The sequence below is a fragment of the Rhinopithecus roxellana genome, chromosome 10, assembly GCF_007565055.1.
Source record: "Rhinopithecus roxellana isolate Shanxi Qingling chromosome 10, ASM756505v1, whole genome shotgun sequence".
Taxonomy (NCBI): domain Eukaryota; kingdom Metazoa; phylum Chordata; class Mammalia; order Primates; family Cercopithecidae; genus Rhinopithecus; species Rhinopithecus roxellana.
In genome coordinates this window covers 61,251,103-61,273,855 of record NC_044558.1, presented here as the reverse complement: position 1 = coordinate 61,273,855, position 22,753 = coordinate 61,251,103, and the positions used below count along the sequence as shown (strand labels likewise).

The 22,753-nt window shown below is 48.7% G+C and overlaps 1 protein-coding gene and 1 pseudogene across 1 annotated transcript in view; one reads left to right on the top strand and one right to left on the bottom strand.

The window, feature by feature from the left end:
* The first annotated feature begins 8,767 nt into the window (after window positions 1–8,767).
* LOC115900074 lies at window positions 8,768–9,104 on the top strand (annotated as a pseudogene).
* A 6,868-nt stretch (window positions 9,105–15,972) lies between these two features.
* FAIM2 (Fas apoptotic inhibitory molecule 2) overlaps window positions 15,973–22,753 on the bottom strand; it is a 32,476-nt gene continuing 25,695 nt past the window's right edge. Inside the window, exon 12 of the mRNA XM_010385373.2 lies at window positions 15,973–16,220. Within this exon, the coding sequence (XP_010383675.1) occupies window positions 16,071–16,220 (150 nt within the window). The 3' untranslated portion in view covers window positions 15,973–16,070. The remainder of the gene's footprint in view (window positions 16,221–22,753) is intronic.

Here is a 22,753-nt window from a genome sequence, read left to right as displayed (position 1 = left end):
GCCTGACCAACATGGAGAAACCCTGTCTCTACTAAAAATATAAAATCTGCCAGGCGTGGTGCCACATGCCTGTAATCCCAGCTACTCGGGAGGTTGAGGCAGGAGAATCGCTTGAACCCAGGAGGCGGAGGTTGTGGTGAGCCAAGATTGTGCCATTTGCACTCCAGCCTGGGCAACAAGAGCGAAACTTCGTCTCAAAAGAAAGAAAGAAAGAAAGAAATTATCAATAAGGACATGAAAAAACTAATCAATTGAACATATAACTAACAACAATGATCAGCTCCCAGAAAAGCAAAATGTTGCGCAAGGAAGAAGTAATCATTGTATACTACATAGTTCAGTGGTCAACAGGTTTACAGTCTTGATAATGTAAACATTGAATATTGATCAATCTGCAATCTTAGTTATAACCAAATCAGAAGGACAGGGTAGGAGTGGCGGGAGGTGGGAAGAATATGTGTGTGTGTGTGTATGTGTGTGTGTGTGCGTGCATGCACGCATGCATGCCCTTGATTTCCTTCTCTTTTTTTTTTTTTTTTTTTTTTTTTTTTTTTTTTTTTTTGAGACGGAGTCTCCCTCTGTGGCCCGGGTTGGAGTGCAGTGGCCGGATCTCAGCTCACTGCAACCTCCGCCTCTCCAGTTCACGCCATTCTCCTGCCTCAGCCTCCCGAGTAGCTGGGACTACAGGCTCCCGCCGCCTCGCCTGGCTAGTTTTTTGTATTTTTTTGTAGAGACGGGGTTTCACCATGTTAGCCAGGATAGTCTCGATCTCCTGACCTCGTGATCCGCCCGCCTCGGCCTCCCAAAGTGCTGGGATTACAGGCTTGAGCCACCGTGCCCAGCCCCTTCTCTTTGTTTTTAATCCCTTCTGATTTTTTCTCTGACTGACCTTTTGTTTTCTTGTTCAAACTAATGTATTTCCAGCTTTCTAATGCACATATATTAGTTTTATAGTCAGAAAAAAACCAATATAGGTTATTACCAAGAAAAGGCTAGGGACCACATCTCTGCATCCTGTTTCCCTTCTTAACTCACCATGGACTTACATCTGTGAATCTTTCTCTGTGTTTTTTGAGCCTACTTATGTTTTCAGCATGTGCCACTGCTTGGGCATAATGAATTCCACAAGGTCACCCTGCTGTGCAAAGTATTTCATAGAATCATAGAATCTTACATTTTCATTTATCATTGTTCAAACCCAAGGGATTCCTTGCACTCAAGAATTACACAAGGTGTGTTCAGGGCAGTGAGGCTGAGTAAAAGTCTGTGAAGACAGGTAGTGGATGGAGGACTGGAGTGTTTGGGGTTAGTGGTGGCAGAGGGGCTGATGAAGAAACAGGGAAGGAGAGGACTGGGAAGAGGATATGAAGAACCAAACCCTGCTGCGGACACCAAGGAAGGTGGACCGAACAACTGTGTCCTGCCCCTGCTGAAAGCCCTCAAAGGCTCCCCAGTGCCCATACAATAAAGTTTGAAGGTGTTAAATCAGAGCAGAGCTTCTTGAACTTGAATGCACAAAGGAATCACCTGAACCTCTTATTAAAATGTAGATTCTGGTTTTTTGTTGTTGTTTGAGACAGAGTTTCGCTCTTGTTGCCCAGGCTGGAGTGCAATGGCATGATCTTGACTCACCACAACCTCTGCCTCCCGAGTTCAAGCAATTCTCCTGCCTCAGCCTCCTGAGTAGCTGGGATTACAGGCATGTACCACCACGCCCGGCTAATTTTAGTAGAGACAGGGTTTCTCCTTGTTGGTCAGGCTGGTCTCAAACTCCTGACCTCAGGTGATTCACTTGCCTTGGCCTTCCAAAGTGCTGGGATTACAGGCATGAGCCACTGCACCTGGCCTAAAATGTAGATTCTGGCTGGGCACGGAGGCTCATGCCTGTAATCCCAGCATTTTAGGAAGCTGGGGCAGGAGGACCCCTTGAACCCAAAAATTCAAGACCAGCCTGGGCAGCATAGTGAGACCCTGTCTCCACAAAAAATTTTAAAAATTAGCCAAGCATGGAGGTGCATGCCTATATTCCTAGCTACTCAGGAGGCTGAGGTGGGAGGATCACCTAAGCCATGATTACACCACTGCACTTCAGCCTGGGCAATAGAGTGAGACCCTGTCTCTAAATAACTAAATACATGTAGATTCTGATTCAGAAGGCCTGTGGTGGGCCTGAGGGTCTGCATTTCTGACAAGCACACAGGTAATGTACTCTCTTTGAGCAGTGAGGCCTCAGAGGACTCAAAAGCTCCTCTGAGACTGACTTCCTGTCTATTCCTTCATCTTCCCCTGCACTCCCCACCCCATCCCAACATCTCTGTTCCAGCTGTACTGAACCACTCACAGTGCCCTGAGTGTGCTGGGTGGGAACTCCGTGTCCTCGCATGTACTGTTCCCTGTGCCTGGAATCTACCCTCCACGCACAACTCCCACTTTCCTCAAGACCCAGCTCATGTGTGTCCTCTTTTGTGAAGACTTCACCAGTTACTCTCCTTCAAAGAGAGTGAATATTTTCCTTCCTCTATCTACATGAATGTCTGTTACTGCATTTGTCACACAATACTGCAATGTTTGATTTACTGTGAACTCATGGAAAAGAGTGACCACATCTAGCCTTTGTATCCCCAGCATCTGGCACGATGCCGGGCAGCTAAAGGAATGCTACCTTAATGGGTGGAGGCTCTTTACACATAAAGAAGGAACAGGTTCTCAGTAATGCACAGTTTTACAAAGGGAAGAAAAATAATTCTCAGGAAAGGACATCTGATGTCTCAAGTAGGTGATACATGGTGAGTATCACTAATTACCTGTATTCCTTCCATCATCCTTCCCTCCTTCTTTCTTCCTTCCCTCCTTTCCTTTATATCTGTTTATTTTTTGAGTTTCTCTTTACAGTATATTTTAATACCCAAGTTATAGAATTCTTTCAGTATACAAAAATTAGTAAACCTAGATAAGCTACAAGAAAAGACTTACTTATTCTTATCCAAACTCTGGAGATAATAATTAACCTTAAAATTTAAAAAAATTTGTAGGTACATAGTAGGTGAATGTATTTATGGGGTACATGAGATATTTTGATACAGGCAATAATGATCACATCAGAGTAAATGGAGTATCCATCAATTTAAGCATTCATCCTTTGTATTTCAAACAATCCAATTTTAGTTATTTTAAAATATACAATAAATTATTGTTTTAGTTATTTGTAAGTGTACAATAAATTTTTGTCGACTACAGTCACCCTGTTGTGCTATCAAATACTAGACCTTGGTCATTCTAACTATATTTTTGTACTAATGAGTACCATCCCCACTTCCACATCCCCACTACCCTTCCCAGCCTCTCATAATCATCCTTCTACTCTATATCTCTATGAGTTCAATTGTTTTAATTCTCAGCTCCCAGAAATAAGTGAGAACATGCAAAGTTTGTCTTTCTGTGCTTGGCTTATTTCCCTTAACATAATAACCTCCAGTTCCATCCATGTTGCTGCAAATGACAGGATCTCATTCTTTTTTACAGCTGAATGGTACTCCATTGTGTATATGTACCACATTTTCTTTATCCATTCATCTGTTGACGGACACTTACTTGGCTTCCAAATCTTTTTTTTTTTTTTTTTAGACAGAGTCTTGCTTTGCTTTGTCGCCAGGTTGGAGTGCAGTGGTCTGATCTTGGCTCATTGCCTCCACCTCCTGAGTTCAAGCGATTCTCCTGGTTCAGCCTCTCGAGTAGCTGGGACTACAGACAAGCGCCACCATGCCTGGCTAATTTTTTGTATTTTAGTAGAGATGGGGTTTCACCATGTTGGTCAGGCTGATCTGGAACTCCTGACCTCAGGTGATTAGCCTGCCTTGGCCTCCCAAAGTGCTAGGATTACTGGCATAAGCCACTGCACCCGGCCCCAAATCTTGGCTATTGTGAAAAGTGCTGCAATCAACATGGGAGTGCAGATGCCTCTTTGATATAACGATGTCCTTTCTTTTGGGTATATACGTAGTAGTGGGATGGGTGAATCATATAGTAGCTCTATTTTTAGTTTTTTGAGGACCCTCCAGACTGTTCTCCACAGTGGTTGTAGTAATTTACATTCCCATCCACAGAGTATGAGGGTTCCCTTTTCTCCACATCCTTGCCAGCATGTGTTACTGCCTATCTTTCGGATGAAAGCCATTTTAACTAGGATGAGATGATATCTCATTGTAGTTTTTGATTTGTGTGTCTCTGATGATCAATGATGTTGAGCGCCTTTTCATATACCTGTTTGCCAGTGTATGTTTTCTTTTGAGAAATGTCTATTCAGATCTTTTGTCCATTTTTAATTGGATTACTAGATTTTTTTCCTGTTGAGTTATTTGAGCTCCTTATATATTCTGGTTATTAATCCCTTGTCAGATGGATAGTCTGCAACTATTTTTTCTCCCATTCTGTGGGTTGTCTCTTCACTTTGTTCATTGTTCCATTTGCTGTGCAGAAGCTTTTTAACTTGATGTGATCCCATTTTTCCCATTTTTGCTTTGGTTGCCTGTGCTTGTGGGGTATTACTCAAGAAATCTTTGCCCAGCCCAATGTGCCGGGGAGTTTCCCCAATGTTTTCTTTTAGTAGTTTCATAGTTTGAGTCTTAGATTTAAGACTTCAATCAATTTTGACTTGATTTTTGTATATGGTGAGAGATGGAGGCCGTTTCATTGTTCTGCATATAGATATCCAGTTTCCCAGCACCATTTATTGAAGAGAATGTCCATTCCCTAATGTATGTTCTAGGCAACTTTGTTGAAAATGAGTTCACTGTAGATGTATGGATTTATTTCTGGGTTTTCTTTTCTGTTCCATTGGTCTATGTATCTGTTTTTATGCCAGTACCATGCTGTTTTGGTTACTATAGTGGCTCTGTAGTATAATTTGAAGTCAGATAATGTGATTCCTCCAGTCTTGTTTTTTGATCAGGATAGCTTTGCCTAACTAACATTTTAATGTATATCCATCTAGAGGTTTTTTCTATTCATAAATAAACATAAAATATGTGTGCATATATATATATTTAGTCAACATTAAACTAATTAAGTAGTTTTAATATTACTCACTCAAATATTACAACTGTGAGGATAGCCTCCTTTGGAGGTACCATCAGAAACCTACATTTCAGAACATTTTTGAGGAATACAGGCCATTTAGTTTGCCGAATATCCTTCAGTTTGGTTTTTTTTTCTTGTTATTGTTTTTTTTTTTTTTTTTTTTTTGAGACAGAGTCTTGCTCTGTTGCCCAGTGGTGTGATCTGAGCTCACTGCAACCTCTGCCTCCCAGGTTCAAGCAATTCTCATGTTTCAACCTCCCAAGGAGCTGGGACTGCAGGCGTGCGCCACCATGCCCAGCTAATTTTTGTATTTTTAGTAGAGATGGGGTTTCACCATGTTGACCAGGCTGGTCTCGAGCTCCTGACCTCGAGCTCCTGACCTCAAGTGATCCACCCACCTCAGCCTCCCAAAATGCTGGTATTACAGGTGTGAGCCACTGCACCCACCCTCAATTTGGTTTTGTCTAATATTTCTTCATGATAAGACTCACGCTTTGCTGCTGCTTTTCTTTTCTTTCTTTCTTTCTTTTTTTTTTCTTTTTAGTCACTCTGTCGCCCAGGCTGGAGTGCAGTGGCATAGACTTGGCTCACTGCAGCCTTCACTGCCTGGGCTCAAGCAATCCTCCTGCCTTGGCCTCCCAAAGTGCTAGGATTACAGATGCGAGACATCCTGCCAGCTGGCTTTGCATTTTTTTGGCAGAAGTGTTATAAAGTATATTTTTGTCCTTCTCAGCATATCATATGAGAAAACACATAGTGTCAATTTGTGCCATTATTTGTGATTCATGATTAAGTTGGAACCTAACAGTTTTCTCTACTGTAGTGTTACCATTTTTTCCTTTGTAACTTTTTTTTTAGACAGGGTCTCGTTCTGCCCAGGCTGGAGTAGAGTGGCACAATCTCGGCTCACTGCAACTTCTGCCTCCCAGGCTCCAATAATCCTCCCACCTCAGCCACCCAAGTAGCTAGGACTACAGGCACGTGCTACTCAGCTAATTTTTGTATTTTTAATAGAGACAGGATTTCGCTATGTTGCCTAGGCTGGTCTTGAATTCCTGGACTTCAGTCTTCCAAAGTGCTGGGATTACAGGTGTGAGCCACCGTGCCAGACCTCTCCTTTGTAATTTAAAAGTAATCTGTGAACAAAAAGCAATCTGTGCACATGAAAAGATACTAAGCATCACTACTCGTTAGGGAATGCAAACCTAAACCATAATGAGGTACCAATTCACATCCGCAAATAGGGCTACAATTTAAAAGACAGACATCAACAAGTTGGCAAGGATGTGGGGAAACTGGAACTCTCATCCATTGCTGATGGGATATAAAATGGTGCAGTACCTTCGAAAAACAACTTGGCAGTTCCTCAAAAAGTTAAACATAGGTACCTATGACACAGCAATGCTTCTCCTGGGTATACACCCGAAAGAACTGAAAACACATCCCCACAAAAATCAGGAATGTTTATAGCAGTATTACTCATATAGACAAGTGAAAACAAATGTCCATTGATTGATGAATGGATACATAAAATGTCGTATATCCATACAATAGAATATTATTTGGCAATAAAAAGGAATAAAGTGGCCAGGCACAGTGGCTCACACCTGTAATCCCAGCACTTTGAGAGGCAGAGGTGGGTGGATTGCTTGAGTCCAGGAGTTCGAGAACAGCCTGGGTAACATGGTGAAACCCCATCTCTACAAAAAATTAAAAATACAAAATACAAAAATTAGGCTGGGTGCAGCGGCAGATGCCTATAATCCCAGCACTCTGAGAGGCTGAGGCGGGCAGATCACTTGAGTCCAGGAGTTCAAGACCAGCCCGAACAACATGGCAAAACCCTGTCTCTACAAAAAACACAAAAATTAGCTGGGCATGGTGGTGCATGCCTGTAGTCCCAGCTACTCAAGAGGCTGAAGGGGAAGGATGGCTTGAGCTCAGGAGGTGGAGGTTGCAGTGAGCAAAGATTGTGCCACTGCACTCCAGCCTGAGTGACAGAACCAGACCCTGTCTCAAAACAAAAACAAAAACAAAAATTAGCTGGGCACGGTGGTGTGCACTTGTAGTCCCAGGTGCTCAGGAGGCTGAGGCAGGAGGATTGCTTGAGCCCAGGAGGTGGAGGTTGCAGTGAGCTGAGACTGTGCCACTGCACTCCAACCTGGGCGACAGAGTGAAACCCTACCTCCAAAAAGAAAACGGAATGAACTACTAATAAATGCTACAACTTAGAGAACGCCGGAAAACATTATACTAAGTGAAAGAAGCCAGTTACGGAAGACTGTATTGTATGATTCCATTTATGTGAAGTGTTCAAAATAGGTACATTTCTAGAAACAGAAAGTAGATTTGTGGTTGCCAAGGCATAGGGGAAGGAAGGGAATAGGGACTAATACTAATGGGAGAGAGAGACAAAAACATTCTAAAATTAGATTGTAGTGATAGCTGCACAGCCCTTTGAATATACTAAGAAAACATTGAATTGCACATTTTAAATGGTAAGTTATACAGTATTTGGATTATATCTCAATAAAGCTGTTTAAACACAAAGAAAGGCCGGGCACAGTGGCTCACACCTGTAATCCCAGCACTTTGGGAGGCCGAGGCAAGTGGATCACCTGAGGTCAGGAGTTTGATACCAGCCTAACCATCATCATGAAATCTCATCTCTACTAAAAACACAAAAATTAACTGGGCTTGGTGGCGGATGCCTGTAGTCCCAACTATTCGGGAGGCTGAGATGGGAGAATTGCTTGAACCCGGGAGGTGGAGGTTGCAGTGAGCCGAGGTCGTGCCAGGGCACTCCAGCCTGGGCAACAGAGCGAGACCGAGTTTCAAAAAAACAAAAATAAAAACAAAAAACATGCACACAAAGAAAAAATTCTGTGTGGAGGTAAGTTTAAACTATATCAATATTCCGTTTCCTATCAAACTTGCACCTAAAAGTTTTAGCATTCACTGATGATTCTTGACTGAATCATTACTGTATTGCAAAATGGTGATTTTTCTATCATTGCTTCTTCATTTACTAGTTGGCATTTTACTATAAGGCAGAGCCATCAAATATATTTTTAATAATAAAAAATAGGATTATACTCAACATTAATGCTTCATAATTTGCTAATTTAATATTACTCAGTTCTGTGATTCTGTGTGTAAATATTTACCAATGTCATCATTTTTAGTGCTTGCTAAGTTTTTTGTTTTTTGAGATAGGGTCTTGCTCTGTCACCCAGGCTGGAGTGCAATGGCGTGATCTTAGCTCACTGCAACCTCTGCCTCCTGGGTTCAAGCGATTCTCCTGCCTCAGCCTCCTGAGTAGCTGGGATTACGGGCATGTGTCACGAAGCCTGCATAATTTTTGTATTTTTTAGTAGAGACAGGGTCTCGCCATGTTGACCAGGCTGCTCTCAAACTCCTGACCTCAGGAGATCCTCCTGTCTCAGCTTCTGAAAGTGCTGGGATTACAGGCGTGAGCCACTGTGCCTGGACTCTATGAATCTTACTGGAGAATTATTCCTATAGACAAAAATCACACTGATAAGTCTCTTTAAGATAAGGCCTTCTCTATCTTGGGTACCCCATGAGGCTGTGGAGGAATAATATCCTTAAGATCCTTAGAAGGTCTTTCTCTTCCTGCCATCTTGGATCCTGTGGAGGCCTGCTGGGAATAGGACTTCTAAAAGGAAATATGTCCGGAAGGCTGTGGTCCAAGGCCATTTTTGCTGGCTATAAGCGGAGTCTCTGGAACCAAAGGGAGCACACAGCAGTTCTTCTTAAAATTGAAGGTGATTTATGCCTGAGATGAAACAGAATTCTATTTGGGCAAGAGATGTGCTTCTGTATACAAAGCAAAGGACACCACAGTGACTCCTGGTGGCAAACCAAACAAAACCAGAGTAATCTGGGGAAACGTAACTCGGGCCTACGGAAACAGTGGCAAGGTTCATGCCTAATTCCAAAGCAATCTTCCTGCTAAGCCCACTGGACACAGAATCTGAGTGATGCTGTACCCCTCAAGGGTTTAAACTGATGAAAAGTCAATAAATAAAAGTGGATTTGTGGGGGGAAAGATCCTTAGAAGTCCTACTGTTTAACACAGTAGGTCTGCAACAAATGCCTGTAGGATCCTTAGGACTACTTCTGCCTGTCTGAAGGATGCTGAGGCACCCACTTAGGTCTTTCTGATGCTTAATGACTCTGCTTTTACAGTCCCAGCTTTGGCTTCATCTTTGCGTAGAGACTGTGTGTTCCTGACAGTGCTCTGGAGTTGATCTTTGCCCCGAGGCTTTTTTATTACTTTGACAATTCTTTCCTGGCTGGAAAGATTATCCTGGGCTTTTTATATCTCCTCCAAATTCTGCCTAAAAAAACAGATTAATTCTTTCTTTAGCTTTTCTCTCACTATCTGTATCTTAGGATGCAAGGCTCAAAAAAGTCAAACGTAACTTCCAACACTCTGCCTGAAAATCCTAGCCAGAGTCATCAGTTAATTAGACCTTTTTTATTTTTCACATTAGTACAGATGAAAGTTTCAGTCAACTGTCCACCACTATATCAGAGTCTCTGTTCCTCCAGATTCCAATAGTGTTTCCCTCACCTTTCCCTTGAGCCTTCGCCTGCAGTCTCCTCAAGGCCCTGCCAGCTTTCCCGCACAGTCTCACTGAGGCTGTCAGGTGCCTCCCACACGTTAGGTTCTGCTATGGCAGTGCCTTGCTTCCAGGTACCAAATCCTGTCCCAGGTGTCTGTTGCTGCACAGCAAATGACTTCAAGCTTAGTGGCATAAAACTACAACTATTTTATTATTCTCATGGATTCTGTGGATTAGGAATTCGGATAGGGCATGGAAGAGATGGATTTTCAATGCTCCATGAGGTCTTGGACCTCAACCAGGAAGACTCGGTGCACAGGAGCTGGAACAGCTGAAGTTGGAGAATCCACTTCCAAGATGGTTCTTCCTGCCTATAGCTGCCAGCCTGGCGGGCGTGGCTGGGAGGCTGGCTCAGCTGGGTCTCTTGGCTGGAGCACTACGCATGGCCTCTCTGGCATGGCGGCCTCGGGAAATTGGACTTCTTACATAGTGGCTCAGGAGAAAAAGAAGCCAACAGAGGGGTACAGCAGTGATGCAGGACAGGCAAGGCTGACTCCTTTTGGCAGGGTTTTCCCAGATAAAGCAAGCAGAGAGTGTGGAGAGGAGTGGAGGATGAGAAGCTGGGAAGAAAGCATCTTAGCCATCTATGCATGCACACTCACACACACACACACACAAAATCTATGAGGGCAAACAGGTTTGCTGGGAGTAGCCAGACTTGAGTAAAGACAGATGGTGTAAGTGAGCTGGATGAGGTTGCTCAGCTCTGGAATTTCTCCAGTCTCACTGGAGGCTGGGTATTGTATGTGAAGACTTTCCCATGAGTGGGGGATACATACAGAGGCCACCATGGGGCAGTAGCAGCCAGAAGAGAATGAATGGTGTAAAGGGTTGAATAGTGGCCCCCTTGAGAGAGATGTCCAAGTTCTAAACCCCTATACCTGTGAATGTGACCTTTTTGGAAATAGGATCTTTTTCCAAATAAAGATCTTAAGAAGAGATCATCCTAGATTAATGGTGAGCCTTAAATCCAGAGACAGGTATCCTTCTAGGAGGAAGGAGAGGGAATTTCAAGACACAGAGACACAGAGGAGAAGGCCATGTGAAGATGGAGGCAAAGACTGGAGGCGCCACTGCCAAGCAACACTGCAGATCGCCTGCAGCTGCCAGAGGCTTGGAGAGACCTTGCCACAGGCCCTCCCTCAGAGCCTCCAGCAGGAACCCACCCTGCTGACACCTCGATTTCAGGTTTCCAGCCTCCACAACTGTGGTGGAATGAATCACTGTTGTTTTGAGCCACCCAGTTTGTTGCAATTTGTACAGCAGTCCTAGGAAAGCTAACAGGCAGTCCAGGTAGGAATGGGTGGTGAGGCAGAAGGGATCTGGAGACAGGGGGTGGCAAGGGGACCCAGTGTGTACCCCAACCTAGACCACCCAGCCCTTCCGTCACACCGGCCCCTGCCCCTCAATGTTTTGCACACTTTGAGGCCTGATCCAGGGATTTTCCCTTTCCCTGGTGCCACGGCTCAGCACTGCTTCCCCCTCAGGGCTGCATCTTCTCAGGACCCACGACTGCACGGTCTTGAGCAGCGGTGCCTGGTTTCTCTCTTGCACCACCGTTGGTATCTTCTCCCTCCCCTATCTCTCACCATCTGAGGAAGTGCTTTGTATACAGTGAGTGCTTAATAAAAGTCACTTTTCTCTCCTCAGAGTCCCCTAACTCTTGCCCCAGCCACTTTCCCTGCTCCAACTGAATTTGTGCCCTAACCTTGTCAGAGACAAGGATAACGTCCCCATGGCTCCAGTGTGATGGCGTTCCCTCCCCTCCCACACAGCACCCCGGCCCCATGTTCCCCACAGGAGCTTGTGGGGTGATCATTAGCCCATGTGCCTCCTGACCCCACTCCCAGTCACTAATTTGTGTGTAAACTTGGACAAGTCGCTGCACCCTCTGCTCCTTAGTTTCCTCTCAGGTAAAATAAGAGGGTTGGAGGAGACACATTCACCCATGCATTCCTCCACTCGCTGTTGTTTACTAAGACTGTGCGCCATAACTCTGCCTTCTGAAAGGAGCTCTGGTTCTGTAGGGTTTTTGTTTTGTTTTGTTTTTTTGAGATGGAGTCTCGCTCTGTCACCCAGGCTGGAGTGAAGTGGTGTGATCTCCGCTCACGGCAACCTCCGCCTCCCGGGTTCAAGCGATTCTCCTGCCTCAGCCTCCTGAGTAGCTGGGATTACAGGTGTGTGCCACCACGCCCGGCTAATTTTTGTGTTTTTAGTACAGACAGGGTTTCACCATGTTGGCCAAGCTGGTCTCGAACTCCTGACCTCAGGTGATCCATCCACCTCAGCTTCCTAAAGTGCTGGGATTACAGGCCTGAGCCACTGTGCCCAGCCAAGGTTCTGCAGTTTTAAAGCTGCCACTTTGGAGAATCCGTCCAGGTGCAACGCAGGCATTCCTTCCTTCTGTGTACCCTTTAGGAAGCAGATTTTGGCTCAAAATAAGAAAGACCCTTCTACCAGAAAGGCTCACAAACGGACAGGCTTCCACAGAAAGGGGTGAGCCCCTGGTGCAGAGGAGTCTCTGGGATTGCTTCCAACTCTGGGATCCTGAGAGCCTCCGTAAAAGGTTTATTGAGCAGGAGAACCAATTTAACTCTGTTCCCATGAAAATAAACGTGGAGATTTACTTCAAATTCAGCAGCTCTGGTGAGAAGGCTCTCACACAGGTCCAGGTTAGACCCACACAGACTCCACGACCCTCTAAGGCAACTAGCACACAGCAGACGAAGGAAACGATTCAGGTGTCAGAATTGCTTTTATTTTTATCTCCAGTCAGTCACAGACCCCAGGAAGGTGAGGCCAGGGAAGGGAACAGGCACGGACACTGGGGAACTTGCAGGAGCTGAGGCCAGTGGACAACAGGAGTGTCTGGGGTATGGCAGCCAGGCTGCGTCCCTGGAGCTGTCTGCCGTCAGGGACTCAGGAGAACAGCTTAGGGAGGGCTCGGGATGGGGGTACACTGTGTCCAAGAGATGCAATCATCGTTCAGCAAAAGTGAATAGTGGCGGCTGATGAGCAGATAGGCCTGGGGGGGGGGGGTCTGAGGAGATATGGGGGCCAGATCCTGCCCCCAACCTCCAGCCACATGGGCCTTCGGTGACTCTCCCAAACCAGGCCCTGCGTTTCCTCAAACAGCCACCGGAGGGCAGCAAAGTGCTTGTGCAAAATTCCAACCCGTCCAGGAGAGCAGCCAGGACACCTGGGACTTGGCCTCAGGTGGGCCAGGGAGGGAGGCACGGAGCCTGTTGGAAAATGGGTGTCTGTCCCATCCTGACTCCCTTGGAAGGAAGAGTAGGGAATGGAAGAACTAAGATTCCGGAGCTTCCCCAGGTGATACAGAAGGAACCATGTGTGTGCCCAGGAATGAGTCCCAGACTCACATGTGCCTCCCTGGCCCCCATCTGCAGCTGCCAGCAGAGGACTTCAGGGGGGAGACCCCTCACCTCGCATTCCAGATGGTCAGATTCCTAGCTGCCTCCAGCTTTACAAAATCCAGCCCACCCCTTCCTGGGCCCAGCCCCACCCAGTCCAAAAATGTGAGGGGCCTTCAGGCTCCCTTCCTCCTTTACAGCTTGCAACACCTGCTCAGCTGCGGTTTCCTTAATCCTGCATTCCTGTTCCCCCACCCTTCCTCCTTCTGACGTCTCTCCTGGTGTTTCAGGGATCCTCACTGCCTGGATTGGAGATGGAACACACAGTCTTTGGCCCTGACGCTGCTGCCGACACTGTGGTACCCGGGACCCCCCCCTCAGGACCCAGAGTAGGAGGCTGCAGCATCTTCTGCCTGGCCTCCCCAGCTCTGCAAAGAAGCCATTTCTCAAATGGCTGTGATGCGTGTGTGATATCGTTTATAGCCGAGGGCCTGTCCCTCCTCCCCCAAGCTTTTGGCACTCAGCCCTGAATAAGCTTTTAAATCCCCAGTTTTTCTGCAATAACTTATCCCAGGGAGAGGAGAACTTGGACAAGTAGATTCTAGGAAGCATGACCAAGGCTATCTGACAGTGGCAGGAGAGTGGGGTGCTGGGGCTAACCCCTCTGGAACTGAGGCCAGAGATGAGGAGAGGAAACTGAGTGGCTTGGAGGAGAGGAGGTGGAGGAGGGTGGGAACCGGGTGAGGAAGTCAGTGGAGAGAAGTGTTCTGGTGCCTCTCCCGCCCTATCCTGGCTATGAACTTCCACGTGGCAGATAGAAAAACTGAATCCCAGACAGCAAGAAACCCTCACCTAACACCAGGAGCCCACTGGCGGTGAGGTTAGGAACCAGAAACCAGAAATCTTGCCTCCCAGTTCATGTCTGGAGGATAAAAACCTCAGAGTGCAAAACCTGGTGAGGGGTTTCAGGAGAGACGGGAGGCCGGGTGGCACTGAGGACAAGAAATCCCCAGGATATCAGGGCCTGACTACCCACCTCTCTGTGCCCTCATGTGGTCTCATTCCAGCCCCCATCCAGGCCAATGGACAAGAGTGATACCCCGTTTGCGTGAGGCAGCTGTGGGTCTGAACCCCAGGCCCACCACTCGCTAGCCATATGACCTGGGACTCATTACTGAGCCTTTCTGAGCACCTCGGCTTTTCCCTCTGTGACGGACATGAGCAGAGTGCTGTCTCTGGAGGATCACTGCAATGGATTAATTTAGACCAGCACACAGTGGGCATCTCACCCGTGCCCCCAGTGCCTTTGCTGCACACACACCACCCGCCAGTTCTTGGCTCCTTTTCTCTTCAAATATCCAAGATGGAACAAAACTTCAAATGCTTCTGCAATATTTCTTGAAAGCTGGGAGTAGGAAGGGTGGGGAGGGATGGGGTTGGGAAGGAACAGCACACCTCGTTACCCTTCCCAGGGCAGATGGAGCTCCCAGCACAGGGGAGAGAGAAGAGGAGGAGGGCGAAGCCAAGGGAGGGTTCTGCTATCCACTCAGAGCTTTCCTGTCTCCACACAGTAACTTTCCACTGGCCTCGAGCTGGCCACTGCACATGCTGGCTGCACGCTCCCCCAGTGTGGCCTCCTGGTTCCCTCCCCACAGGCGCCCCCCTGGGGGTTGGAAGGCTGACGCACACCCTGCCTGAGATCCCAGCCGCCTGGAAGCTGATAAGCAGCCCTGGCCTCCTTACATGGGACCAGCTGGAGGGACTGGCCCTGGCTGTTAGCATCAGCTGGATGGCTTCCAAATTGGAGAGATGCAGAGATAAGTGGGGGGGCACGTAGGGACTCTGGGCTGAGTGAGCGGCCAGTGAAGCTAGAAGAGATGTGGACTCTGCCAACTACGAAGGCCTCAGGAGGCCTGGCTGGGGACAAGCCAGCAAACAGCAGCTGACGGGAAGGGTTTAGGAAATAAGAGGTGCAGAAGGGACTCCCACACAGCCTCGGGTTAGGGCTGGGACAGAGCAGGGACTTCTTCCAGATGGGGCTGGCCTGGCAGCTAGAATGATTGCCTCCTCCCCCAGAACATCCAGCCAGAGGGCCCAACCACACCTCACTCAGCCTCAGGCCTGTGGCAGTAGCCTGGTGGGTGGAGAGAAGTGAGTGAGAGGATGTGGATCTTGGTTCTGCAACCCCAAATGCCTCCCAGGTGGACACGGGTCTGGGTGGATTGGCTCCCCGGCTCCCACTTCCCTGGGAGCCCCAGGACAGGCCCTCACTGAGGAGCAGGGCCCCCTGCTCTCACTCCTGCCCCAACAGTGCTCTGTCATGACCCGGGAGGGCCATTCACAGTGAGCAGCAGACAGCACAGGCTTCATGGCCCTTGGCCTTGGGGTCCAAATCCCTAGAACAAGCTGCTGGTCCCAGAATCAAGAGAAGATGGGCAGCCTGGGACAGCCATCCTGCCCACCCACTCCACCTGCCCAGCTATGTCCCCCACCCCCTTTCTTACAAAGTGTCAATGCCTGTCCTGCACGAGAAAGACAGGAGGACACAGACTGGACACAGGACAGTGTGCCCCAAGGCCACATGGTTGTGCAGCCCTAGGAGGAATTGTGGTGGGGGGTCAGGGCTCCCCTGGGCTTCCTGGGTCTCACTCCCGCATTTGAAATCCTGCTAGGCTTCTCCCCCTTGTCCCTTGGGCCCTCAAACCCAGAGGAGCCTTCAGCCTTGACCGTCCCAGTTTGGAAGATGTAACGGGGGGAACGGGGCGGCACAGGGACTGACATGGCCTCGGTTCCTCAGGGTCCCCATGGCGTATGTACAAGCGGCAGAGGGCTGGGCTGGGCTGGGGTAGACAGTGGCCTGGCCACAGCCTGGGTTGGCAGCTAGTTTTATATCTGGTCTTGTAGCACAGGGGAGGGACAGAGAACCAAGAGGGGTGCATTCTCTGGAGGATGGTGGGGTGGGGAGGGCTCCTCATTCCCGGTTAGTGCCAAAAAGCTGCAGGAAGAAGGTGAAGATATAGATGATGTCTAGGTAAATGTTGAGGGCTCCAAAAATATACTCCTCAGGGCTCAGCGAGTGGCGTCGGTTACCCATCAGCAACTGGGTGTCAAGTGCCAGGAACTGGGAGAAGTGAGGAGAGAGAGAGGGGTCAGAGGCCCAGGCAGTGTGACACTGACTATGGCAGCCCTGGTGCCCCCCTCAGCCCCGCCCCCAATTTTATTACCCTCACCTGCTGCCTGGCTGCCCAGTGGCCCTCCTGCGACACCTTCTATCCCTAATTCTGTTCAGCAGCTATTTACTGAGCCCCTGCTATGTGCCAGGCACAGGGATACAGCAGAGAACAAGACAGCCAAGGTCCCTGTCCCCACAGAGCTTAGAGTCTAGAGGAATTGTTAGGATGAGCATAACAAGGTTCCAGGCAGCGGTGGGGCTAATAACAAGGAGCCTCACCTATGTGAGTGTGGCAGGGAGTTAGGGAAGGCTTCCTGGGGGAGGGGACATTCAAGCTGAGGCCTAGACTTCTTGCCATTCCCTCAGGACTCTGCTCTCAGAGGAAGGCGAATGCTTCAGGTACAAGCAGGGCCCAAGCACTTGTGCTGTGCTGACATCAGCCCATCAGTGCTATACCGACATCCCCATCCAGTAAGAATCAGATTCTTCCTACAGGAAGTGAGGCCCAGAGACCTTAAATATTAGCCAAAGGTTACACAGCTGGAAAGTGGCAAAGCCCAGATTTGAACCCGAGCAGTCCAGCTCCAGAGCCTCAGGTGTAACCATTCTGCCCTGCTACTAACAGCACCCGGGGTTAATGCCTTTCCTCCCAGGAAGCAGGCTCTTCCCTGGGGACCTGCTTGGCCTAATGGACTAGGAACAGATTCCCTTTGAGACAGCACTGTGCCACCCTACTACCCCTGCCAGGTCTTCCCACTGTATACAGTGGCTCCTACCCCTCCCCATGTAGCTTTCCTCTGGGCTCCAAGCCTAGGGAGCAGAACCCTTGAGAAGCAGAATATGAAATTTGGCAGGCGTGGTGCGCTTTTCTGGAGGAGGCCAAAATGTCCACCTGTATCTCAAAGGTGATGAAGCACTGATCCACGTAGGATTGGAATTTTTTTTGTTTTGTTTTTTGGGGTTTTTTTGAGACAGAGTTTCACTCTTGTTGCCCAGGCTGGAGTGCAATGGTGAGATCTTGGCTCACTGCAACCTCCGCCTCCCCGGCTCAAGCGATTCTCCTGCCTCAGCCTCCCAAGGAGCTAGGATTACAGGCATGCACCACCACACCCGGCTAATTTTGTATTTTTAGTAGAGACAGGGTTTCTCCATGTTGGCCAGGCTGGTCCCGAACTCCTGACCTCAGGTGATCTGCCCACCTCGGCCTCCCAAAGTGCTGGGATTACAGGCATGAGCCACCATGCCCGGCCCGGGATTGGAATTCTTTTACATTGATTCACATTCTTGTTAACTGGGCTCTTCGGTCACTTATGTATGAAAGGCATGTTCCCTGGGTCCTCTGAAGCTCATTCATTATACAATAACTATGTATGGGGCGACAGCTGCATGACAGGGACTTGCTGAGAGTGGAAGAGACAAGAAACACAAAGCCATGCCTGCCTTGGGGAAGATCACAGCATCACGGGGGACACTTACAGGTCATTACAAGAAAATCCACGAAATGCACAATTAGGACTATGAAGGAAGGAGCTACTGATTGGGCCAGAGGAAGGTGACCCAGGAGAGGTGGCATTTCACCTGAGGCTTAAGTAGGAGTTTGCTAGCTAGGAAGGCCTAGGGAAGCCTGGGAGGCCTGACTGGTGTTGTGTGAAGAGCGGAGAACTCGGCCAGGCAGGAACTATGGGAGAGGTAGATAGAGGAGGAAGGGGTTGGGGCCTGCCCTTGCAGCTTGCACTCTGCGCGGTAGGCACGGGTCATGCCCAGTTCCCTTTCCTTTACCCGCCATGGACTCCTTGACTCCTAAGACCCAGACTTTAGAGTTGCTATAGATGCAGCCCTGTAGAATCCTAGTTGAATCCCAGCCCCGGTGCAATGCCCCCCATGCCCAAGAGGCCAGGGCTCCAACAGGGATTAATTCCAGCACACAGGACATTGAGGCAGGGCCACCCTCAAAGCTGGGGAGGTGGGGGCAATTATGAGCACAGGCTTGAAAGTCAGATCCACTTGGACTGCAGGCTCTGCTCTACCACTCATTAGCTGTAGGACCTGGCTGGGCAGAGCATTTAATCTCTTTGGGCCTGTGAGTCCCTATGTGTAAAAAGGAGATAAGCGTGCCTGCCTCCTGAGGTTGTTGTGAGAATGAGATAATGCATGCAAGGGGCCTGGCACGGTGCCTGACACATGGTAAGCACTTAATGAATGCTTGCTATTATATTAATGTGGTTTCATTGTTATTATCTGCAGAAGGAGAGGTGCCCTCTTGAGGACGTGCACATGCTGCTGATGAGACTCAGGTGTCTCTTGCATCTCATCAGGGAGGCAGCACTGTTCCTCGGGGAGCTCAGTGGCCTTAACAGAGCGAACATGGGGAGCCATGGCCAGAGCTGAGAGGAGCCCTGTGCAGGGTGTGTCAGGCTCCTGAGCTCAGTGGCACTGAGGAAAGGGCACTCCAGACAGGAACAGGAGTTGAAATGCCTGGGTTTGAGACCCGGCTCCAGTGCTCAGTAGCCAAGTCATCCACTTGACCTCAGTGTCCTCGTCTACAAAATGGGATAGTAGCAATGCCCACACCACGGTGTGGTTTTGAGGGTAGATTTATGACAGTGTATGTGGCATCCACTATTTGTATTTTTGAGTATGATTTCTCTCCATTCCGCTCTGCTCCTTCTGTGTTTGATTTGGATTCCCAAGCACATTTTCCTTCTGCAGAGAGAATGAGCAGGCAGAAGGCCCAGTGCAAAGGCTTTGGCCACTTGGCGGTCACAGCTGCCGGCATCAGTTCATAAACTGCTGACCTGGCTGATCCATCAGTAGCTTGCTTGGTTGATTTCCCAGAGCCTGGTCACCCCTGGGTGAGCTAATGAAATTGAGTCTCTTAATTTGGAAGGCTTGGATCTGTCCAGCTCTGGGGGTGGCCCTTTTGAGAAGCACCCATGCAGGAGACCCCCTAGAGCAGCCAGCTGGCTTTTCTCTTGGAGAGAAGAGGAATGAAATGATTTCTGCCCCAGCCCTTGGTCCATGCACACAGATGCTTATCTATGTGGCGTTCTCTGGGATGGCCTGCTTCAAATTCCAACCCCACTGCCCAGTATGACCCATCACTGCCACCTCATGCCTGGGAGTCAACCAAAGTCTTTTCATTCATTTATTCCCAACAATATTTGCTGAGCACCTACTATGTTCCAGAGAACTTGCCCTCATAGAACTGACAGTCTAACGAGGGCAAAAGACATGATCAGAGATTCTGCATGGCAATGCATTCATTTACAGGGGAAAGTCATCTGCTGCTATCTCCTTGGAGATGGAAAGCATTGTTAACTAATGTCTTGGTTATAGTTAACATCTTAGTGGGTTGCTAGGATCTTGGCTGAGAGCTAGCAACTGAGTTGACTGCAAACCCCTAAAAGGAGGGCAGGTACTTGAGTTAGTGGCCAGCTGAACAGGAGACTCTGCAGGAGGAGCACTTGGGATGGGGCAGGAGGCCCCCAGGGACAAGGACGCTATTAATGTACATCTGAAGAGTCCTTCCCTAGACCAACACTTGATCTCATCTCCCTCTCCCCATTTGCCCTGGGAGGTGGGCGTCCTCATGGTCTTACACATGAGGAAAGGAGTCTGAGAGCTGAGTGATTTGCTGATGGCTGCTTATCAAGTGTCATCTCCTACACTGGTGGAGATGGGGGAAGAGTGGGCTTGCAGGGAGGGAGGGAGCATGTGCAGAGGGCAAACTTCCCCGCCTCACCTTACTGGCCAGCGCTAAACCTCGCCGGGGCCCCCAGCCACACATTTGGCCTGACCCTGCCGTATCTGGGGCCCAGGCTTATGTCTGTTGTCCTCCCTGAATGTGGCCCCAGAGGTGACACTGAGGGGCTCTGGGCAGTGCATGCCATGGAAAGGCCAGCTCAGAGCCACCCGCAGGCAGGCACTGAATACAAAAAGCTGGGGTTGCAATGTGTTGAATCAGCTTAAACAGTGACACGTGGACTGTGTCTGTCCTGCAGAAATGCCAGTGTGACGGCGTGTAGAGGCAACCCCCAGGCTGTTGTTTGCAGTGAGATGCTGGAACAACCCAAACTCTACCAACACGGGGTTAAATAAACTCTGGGCAGCAGCGCTGGGGTGGAAACATCTGTGACAGACGCTACTGTGAGAAAAAAGCAAGTTGCGAAAAATCCGTATCGTATGATCCCATAAAACTATACATGTCAGAGGAGCCAACATAGCAAATATCTATGAAATGCATAAAGAAAGGTCTGGAAGGAGAGATAATTCATGGTTCCTGCTGGGGAAAGAAGTGAGGGACACGATCAAAATGACATTTGCTTTTTTCTATATTTAAGGTTTTCCAAAAGTGAAATATGTGAATAAATGTATATTATATAATTAGAAGTTTAAAATAGAAGGGTAAAATAGCACAAAAGAAGAGTTCATGAACTCTTTCACTGAATTCTCACCGTAAGCCTCTGCAGCAGGTGTCTCACTATCAGCTCCACCATTTGCTGAGGACACTGAGGCAGAGACAGTGTAAGTGACTTGCCCATGTCACACAGCCCAGGGACAGCTAGAGGGTGAGCTTGGGCTTTGGGGAGTCTTTGGAGAAGAGACTACCAGCCATATGTCCAGGTGCACCGGCTGGGCTGCAGGAGAGGGTGAGGGGGTGAGGGAGGGAAGAGAGACCACTGAGTGGAGATCTGGGGCCCATTTCTTGCCTGATACCAATAGAAGATATTTCTCTCCATTGACCTGGGTGTCAAAAATTTAGATGGCACAGACAACATTTGCACCCCCAGGAGGGCCACCAAAAGAACAAGGTCTGGCAGGCATTTGAATCAGAAAGCCTGGCCCAGGGTGAAAGGGGGGTAGTGTATGAAAGTGCATTAATGACACACGATTATCTATCAACTTTTTAAAAAGTAGGCCAGGTGCGGTGGTTCATGCCAGTAATCCCAGCACTTTGGGAAGCCAAGGTGGGCAGATCGCCTGAGGGCAGGAGTTCGAGACTAGCCTGGCCAACATGAGGAAACCCCGTCTCTACTAAAAATACAAAAATTAGCCGGGCGTGGTGGTGGGCACCTGTAATCCCAGCTACTTGGGAGGCTGAGGGAGGAGAATCGCTTGAACTCGGGGAGGTGGAGGTTGCAGTGAGCCAAGATCATGCCACTGCACTCCAGCCTGGGCAACAGAGTGAGACTCCGTCTCAAAAAAAAAAAAAAGCCAGGAGACAAAGTAGGCTTCAATAGCCTGTCGCAGTAAGTGGAATAAAATATTTTGTATGAAAGAACCATATGTGGTCATACGATAAAGGGCATGAGTCCAGTATAATACAGTGCTTAAGATCATAGGCTGGGGAGTCCCACAAACCTGGGTTCAAATCTTGGCTCAGACCTTAGGTAACTTACTAACAGGTAAGAGTTACTGATCACTGACCACACACCAGGCACTGAGTGTTTTACATATATGAATGCATCCAAGTCACAGCCACCTATGAGGGAGGTACTGTTCTTGTCCCCATTTTACAGCTAAAGAAACTGAAGCACAAAGACATTAAATAACTTGGTGAGTCCACACAGCTAGAATGTGGCGGAGAAGGGCTTTGAGATTTATAGTGAATGATAACCTTGCCATTTAGATCACCAGATTTTGAAGCCAGGCTAAATCTGGTGATCTAAATGATAAGGTTATCATTTACCATAAGAGTAAAAGCTGTCATCGACTGAGAATTGCCATGTGCCAAATGTGAGGAGGCTGTTTTCCCTTCATTTGTTACCCTATTCATCCATTACAATAGCCTGTTGAGACAGGCAGGTGAGCCCTATTTTAAAGATGAGGCCAGTGAGGCAGAGCGGTCAAGTCGTTTTGCCAAGGTCACAGAGTGGTAAGAGGAGCAGGGAGGCCTTGAATGTGACTTGGTGGGGGGCACTGGCCAGCTGCAGAGCCCCCTCCCCACTCCACACACCTACTGGCCCTGCCAGTGCCTCTTCCTGGCTCTGCTCTGAAGAACCGGGTCCTGGATATGGAAGCAGAAGTTCCTTTCTGCCCCCAGGCAGGTGTGGAGCTGCCTCTGCCTTCCCTCCCTCAGTCCGCCACCCCAGGGCTTTTCCACCTCCTCCTGTCAGGTTTGAGCAGAGTGTGGGCTGGGGGATGAGTGCCTCAGGAGTGAGACAGGCAGGCCTCAGGAGGGGCCTGCACATTCTCCCCTGAAGGAGCAATCACTGATCAGTCCGCCCACCCCAGGAGGAACCCACGCCATTTCCAGGTTGTCTGGGTGAGGCGTGGGGAGCGGGGGTGCGAGGAGGCCCCAGGGTAGGCATTGGGGCTGTTTCAGCGGCAGAGGGTGGGTGACCTAACAGAGAAGGTTCTCACTGGCTCCTTCAGCTTCACGTAATGCATTGAGGGAAAAGGGCCTCTAGGCTCTGAATGGAACGAAGATAAGTCTAAAAGTCATGCTTCAGCCTTGGATTTGTGTGGCCATTTTAACTTTT